This window comes from Pseudorasbora parva, chromosome 16, assembly GCF_024679245.1.
Source record: "Pseudorasbora parva isolate DD20220531a chromosome 16, ASM2467924v1, whole genome shotgun sequence".
NCBI lineage: Eukaryota > Metazoa > Chordata > Actinopteri > Cypriniformes > Gobionidae > Pseudorasbora > Pseudorasbora parva.
This window is the reverse complement of record NC_090187.1, coordinates 16,379,005-16,386,015: the sequence shown is the minus strand read 5'-3', so window position 1 is coordinate 16,386,015 and position 7,011 is coordinate 16,379,005. Positions and strand designations below refer to the sequence as shown.

Below are 7,011 nucleotides of genomic sequence, written 5' to 3'. Positions count from 1 at the left end.
GAGGGGCTTGTCCGGGCCGCCATTCGAACCCTTAGAGGAGGTTTCGGACAAGTTCCTCACCCTAAAAACTATCTTTCTTTTGGCCATATCGTCTCTTAAAAGAATAGGAGATATTCAGTCCCTGTCATTAGGGCCCTCATGTCTAGAGTTTGCGCCGGGGATGGTGAAGGCCTTTCTACATCCCAGGCCGGGTTACGTCCCCAAGGTTCCTACGAGCCCACGGGGCCCCATTACTCTCCAAGCCTTCTGTCCTCCTCCGTTCACAACGTCAGACCAGGAAAGATTAAATCTGCCCTGCCCTGTGAGGGCATTAGATACATATGTCCACAGAGCTGCCCTGTGGAGAAAGACCGATCAGTTATTCGTCTGTTTCGGAGCCCCTAAGAAAGGGGCTCCAGTATCTAAGCAGAGAATGAGCAAGTGGGTGGTCAAGGCCATTTCACTTGCTTACGAGGCGGCCGGGCAGCCGTCTCCATTAGCTGTCCGGGCGCATTCTACCAGGGGTATGGCTGCCTCTAAGGCACTTTTGTCGGGGGCTTCCCTCCATGATATCTGCAATGCGGCCGGGTGGTCGTCTCCGCTAACCTTCGTTAGGTTCTACGAGTTAGATCTGGCATCTACTGTTGGGGCGCAGGTACTCTCGTAACCGTGTGCGCTTCGGCTTCACGCATACGAGACACTTGGTCCTATGGCGATGTGGGTATAAGCGTTCTCACAGCGTTTCGACGCAGCTCGAGTTCCCCGAAAGGGAACGTCTCGGTTACGTATGTAACCCTAGTTCCCTGAGGGAACGAGACGCTGCGTCGCTCTGCCATACTCCCGGCGTGTCCATGATCACTTACTTCAGGCTTTATCAGAAGTTAGTTCCTGTTTGTTTTCACGGACGCTTCATAGCTTCCGGTCGATGACGTCATCACGCCGACGATCGATCTTTTTTCCGATGGAATGGTTCTACAGGCGCTTCACGACGCATTAACGCAGAGGCGTTCTCACAGCGTTTCGATGCAGCGTCTCGTTCCCTCAGGGAACTAGGGTTACATACGTAACAGAGACGTTTTTGCAGCATATATGATCCTTATAGTTTTCTGTTGGAACATATAAGAATCATACATGTTTTTAGCGAGACTTTTCCATATGGGCGTACGTCGTACGTCGAACATGAACGACTGAAAGTGAACATCTTGGTTACGTATGGTAAACCTCGTTCCCTGAAGGAGGGAACGGAGACATACGTCTGACCTACAGATGAATTGGGATCACTATTATGAGTCCATGTACTGAACTCTTATTATTTCACTATGGCAAGGTTAATTTAATTTTTCACAAAGCCCTCTTGGGCTTTAGTGCGTTGCGCCTCGCTGACAGACATTTGTACAGCTGCAGGCTGGGCGACACCGAACACATTCGCCAGGCTTTATAATCTGTGAGTGGAGCCTTTGTTCTCTCGTATACTCGCTTCAGTTGGCCAGTGACTGGACACACACTGGTGGCTTCGCTTGCAGAACAAGTTTTAGATTCAGAACAGAATTCCCGTCCTGAACAGACCAGATACATGCGCTTATATTTGCTCAGGTGAGCCTCTCCAAAGGCCCTGAGTTCCTCCAGCTCTGTTGACCAGAGTGCATGCCCAAATGGTCACAGCCCTCATTTTAGGCTAGGTGTCCCGTGTGCACGGTTCCCCCGCAGGCCAACCGTCACATATGTACGGTAAGTCTCCTTGAGCACATCTTCCCTTGGCAAGACCCTTGCCACCCCTGGGGTTGAAAAACATTTCCACCTGCAGCTGGATACTCCAGGTTCCTCCGTATGCAACCCATACATGGGACATACGTGTATTCCTAAGTCATCCCTACGGGCTGCAACAGAAACCACAATCTTCAAAATCTAAATACAATCAAAAATAACAGGCCAGGACAATGATCAGAATAAACCAAAACTCATATCTTACATCAATATAGAAAAAGAGGAAAGAAACAAGACATTAACTTAGTAAAACCTAATGTCAAACATCCCATTCCCCCCACAATCAATCTGTTGATTGGTAGTGGCAAGCGGATCCAAAGCGGCAGACGGAGCAGTAGGCCGGTCCTTTGCCTGCAGGACAGCGTACCGTAAGTCACCGCTCACCACCAGGAGCGCCGACTCACCGCAGCTCAATGGTAAATTAAACTCAAAGAAATCAATATTAATGTGTGTACTGTACAACCTGCAAATGATCTACTACAACCACAAATTAATATCTAACTGAGAAATTAAGTGTCTGAGTTTTATTATCAAATGTGAAATTGACATATTACCGCTCATTGATGTGTGGCTGCATCGTGATCCATCACACAGGCTAGAAGACAATGGGCCTTATTTATCAATCCAATATAGACATGAGTACAGAAATCTTATGCATTTTACAAAAGTTCATGTGTGATTTGTGAAACATTCTTATGCTGTTAATCCCGTCATATGAATGATTGTACATTTGGCATCAAGTGTGGCATCATTTAAATGTCACTCCCCTAAAATTAAATTTTTTAGAAGCCTTGCCCCTAGAGTTTACGACATGGAGACACATAACCCAGCCAAGAACAGGAAGTAATCTCATGAAAGAAAAATGTTTCTAAATCCCAGGCAAAGATACTTGGCCCCACCTACTATGTTTAAGTAACACCCCACTACCTTCATCATAAATTGAATGAAGTGGGTGAGTGGGTCAGATAGAGAGAGATGCGGACCACTCTAAACATCTGCCTGTATCTCTCTTTTAACTTGATTTCTGCAGCTTCAATCCTCAGATCAGGCACATGTCAGCTCCGAGGACACTTCAAGTTGAATGGAATGTACCAGGCTGGGGATGTTATACTTGGAGGCCTTTTTGAGGTTCACTTCCTCACAGTGTTCCCAGAGCTGAGCTTCAGAAAAGAGCCTGAACCACCTTACTGTGAGCAGTGAGTCTGGAATGGATAATAACAACTATACAAGGCTAAGAAATAATAAAGAAAAAGAAAAGTTGGATGAGAGAATTTTTTTTAAACCTAAAAACGCTATTCTTTACAAAAAAACTTCATGCACTTGAAGTCACTGTTAATTGCTAGTGTGAATGTGCTAACATGTTTTTTTGTATTACTTTTTTAGAATTGTTAAATATTAAAATGTATCTTGTTTTTCTTAGATTTGATATGGCAAGTTTCCAGCAGGCACAGACCATGGTTTTTGCAATAGATGAGATCAATAACAATCCAAACCTGCTGCCTAACATCACTCTTGGTTACCATCTTTATGACAACTGTGTGATGCTAGGAATGGCGTTCCGGGCTGCCATGTCGCTGTTTAGTGGAACAGAAGAGTCCTTCTCCAACCTCAACTGTACTGGCTCTCCTCCGGTTATTGGGATTGTGGGGGACTCAAATTCCACTCCTTCTATTGCGATTTCTAGTGTTTTGGGACTTTTTCGAGTACCTATAGTAAGGCGAAATAATAAATATTTCCATTTTCTTTGTAATTGTTTCTGTATACAAATTTTCATCAGTAACAGATTTACTTTTTATTCCTTAAAAAGATAATATATGTCAGCTCTATTTTTCTTTGTCTCATTTTTTTGCCTCTCATTTTGTTTTTGCCTTATTAGGTTAGCTACTTTGCCACCTGTTCCTGTTTGAGTGACAGGAAAAAGCACCCCTCTTTCTTCAGAACGATCCCCAGTGATGCCTTCCAAGTGCGGGCAATGATTAAGATTTTAAGCCATTTTGGATGGACCTGGGTTGGTCTTGTCTACAGTGATGATGACTACGGCAACTACGCTGCTCAGTCATTCCTCCAGAATGTTCATGTGTTAGGAGGGTGTGTTGCTTTTTCTGAAATCTTGCCTCTACATAATAACCGCAAAGATATACAGCGTATAGTGGGAGTGATTCAGGCCTCTACAGCTAGAGTGGTGGTGGTGTTCTCCACTTCAACTTATGTGTTGCCTTTGATGGATGAAGTGGTATTGCAGAATGTAACAGGCAGGCAGTGGATTGCGAGTGAAGCTTGGGCTACTTCACCTGTATTTCACACTCAGCGCCTTTTACCCTTTCTGGGGGGCACACTGGGCATCGCCATCAGACGTGGGGAGATCAAAGGACTTCATGAATTTCTGCTACACCTCCGTCCTAACAATGATCAAAAAAACAATATGGTAAGAATCTTCTGGGAAAACATGTTTGGGTGCAGGTTTAACACAGGAGTTAGAGAAGACAAAATGTGTTCAGGGCAAGAGGATCTGAGTAGCACATACACGGCATACACAGATGTATCAGAGCTGAGGGCCTCATATAATGTGTATAAAACAGTTTATGCCCTGGCACATGCGCTTCATGACCTGACGCAGTGTGAGAAGGGGAGAGGACCATTCAGCAAGAACAGTTGTGCCGACATAACCAACCTACAGCCCTGGCAAGTAAGGTTCAAATACATAGTGTAGATTCATTTTACATAGAAGATGATTAAACAGAGCAACATATAACCCCTATTATATATATATATATTCCCCTTCTACAAACTGTACAGCTGGTTCACTACCTACAGAAAGTGAACTTCACCACAGGCTTTGGGGATCATGTGTCATTTGATGAGAATGGAGATGTTCTGGCCATCTATGATGTGATGAACTGGCAGCCAAACTCAGATGGATCAATCATCGTACGCACAGTTGGTGTAGTCAATGAAGGGGCAACTACAGGGAAGGTGCTCACACTAAATGAAGATGCATTATACTGGAACTTTGAGACAAAAAAAGTAAATAAACATTACATGTTAATGTCATTCTGAAGATATATTATAGCTATAAAAAGAGACATAAGGAAAACTTAATGGAAAGAACAACCTTGTCTTAATGTAAAACTACTGATTACAGATTATGTCTCTTTTAGGCCCCACGATCTGTGTGCAGTGAGAGCTGCCCTCCAGGAACCAGACGAGCCAGGAAGAAGGGTCTTCCTGTCTGCTGTTTTGACTGCCTACCATGCGGAGATGGAGAGATTTCTAATACAACCGGTGATATTACTCACACAAAAAATGTCCTATTCTAAAATTTTGAATATCTTTTTTATTTTAATTTTAATTTTTTTATTTGTTTGTTTATTAATTTGTCTCTCTCACAGATGCTAATAAGTGCACAATATGTCCAGATGAGTTCTGGTCCAGTCCAGATAAGGATCAGTGTGTTCCCAAAGAAGTTGAGTTTCTGTCTTATGATGAACCTCTGGGCATCTCTCTAACCACTGCATCTTTGCTTGGCACCTGCTTCTGTGCTCTCGTGATGGTCATCTTCGCTCATCACCGTAACACTCCCATAGTGCGAGCCAACAATTCAGAGCTCAGCTTCCTGCTGCTGTTGTCTCTCAAACTGTGTTTTCTGTGTGTGCTGCTGTTCATTGGCCGGCCACAATTGTGGACATGTCAGTCAAGACATGCTGTGTTTGGTATAAGCTTTGTCCTGTGCATCTCCAGCATCCTGGTCAAGACTATGGTGGTAATAGCTGTGTTCAAGTCATCTCGACCTGAGGCTAAAGGCACAATAAAATGGTTTGGGACAGCCCAGCAAAGAGGCACAGTTCTGGTCCTCACAGCCCTCCAGGTAGTAATATGCATAGTCTGGCTATCAACTGCTTCTCCAACTCCCCATAAAAATAGCCAGTATATTAGCTCCAAAATAGTATATGAATGTGCTATTGGTTCAGTTGCTGGGTTTGCAGTGCTTCTGGGCTATATTGGCTTTCTGGCAGCAGTAAGTTTCCTCTTAGCCTTCATGGCGAGAAATCTCCCAGATCATTTTAATGAAGCAAAATTCATCACCTTTAGTATGTTGATCTTCTGTGCTGTTTGGATTGCGTTTGTTCCAGCATATGTGAGCTCACCAGGGAAATATGCAGTGGCTGTGGAGATATTTGCCATCCTAGCTTCCAGTTTTGGATTATTGTTGGCCATATTTGCCCCAAAGTGCTACATAATCCTTTTACATCCTGAGAAAAACACTAAAAAATCCATCATGGGAAGAGAAACAAAGAAAAAATAATTTTATCTTACTGTGATTTAGAATTGTGAACTCCGGTTTTGTCTCAGTTTGTTTTGGGCTTTACCTCCCTAAACAAATAAACATTTTGTTTTGCAATGTATATGGTCTTGTAGTATTATAATTAAAAAAGAAAGAAAGAAAGAAAAAAAGTAATCCATTTGTTTGTTTTAAAATATCCCTGGCTATATCAATGTCATAATGACTTTAAAGTCAGCATGGTTTGTTTTTAAATGGCATTTTATTGATTGTATTTTGAATAAATGTTTAATACTCAATGTGCTGGAAAATGTAATTTATAGGTAATTTCCCCTTGATGTAATAAATGAGGAGAAAAGACTTGGTCAAAACTTGTGTCTCACATTTTCTTTGTTGTCATCCCTATGACAAATGTTTTAAAATATTCACATAACCCTAGTGGAAAATAAATGTACCAACAATTATTTTAAATACATTTATTGTATGCTAAGTATTCTACAAATACATTTAAAAAAATTTTTTTACTTAATATAAATACTATATAAAGTATTTACTATATACCCACAAGGGGTCCTCAATGTACAGGGGAAAAAAAGATTGCTTGACAGATTTTAAACTTGCTACAATCTAGAAATAAATAAAATTTTCTAAGGAACTTGGAGTGATGAAATGTATTGACATTTTCACCTATTGTCACACAGAATTAGGATTGCTACCAATTCAATAGAATGACACGTCTCTTCATTAGTGACATTGTTACATTTTATTTATTATAATGGCCTTGAAAACAAGCATTCAACATTGAGAAAATGTCTCCTAAGTAATTAATTAAAATGTAGTTAAATGGTAGCACGTTTAAAATTCTGTATTTTGTGACTCAATGTAAATCAATATGGGGGTAGTGTTGTAGCATTATTCGAAACAAATAGATTGTTATCCACAAATAAATGTAAAGAGATTCACAAAAAAATAAATAAATTCACAAATAG

At 41.6% G+C, this 7,011-nt stretch overlaps 1 protein-coding gene across 1 annotated transcript; it reads left to right on the top strand.

Annotated features, from left to right (window-relative positions):
- The first annotated feature begins 2,805 nt into the window (after window positions 1-2,805).
- LOC137043177 (extracellular calcium-sensing receptor-like) lies at window positions 2,806-6,134 on the top strand. The gene is made up of 6 exons (XM_067419343.1): window positions 2,806-2,939; window positions 3,164-3,455; window positions 3,620-4,429; window positions 4,540-4,767; window positions 4,902-5,025; window positions 5,133-6,134. Exons 1-6 carry the CDS (start codon window positions 2,830-2,832, stop codon window positions 6,044-6,046), a joined length of 2,478 nt encoding a protein of 825 aa, XP_067275444.1. The 5' UTR covers window positions 2,806-2,829; the 3' UTR covers window positions 6,047-6,134.
- Window positions 6,135-7,011: the final 877 nt, after the last annotated feature.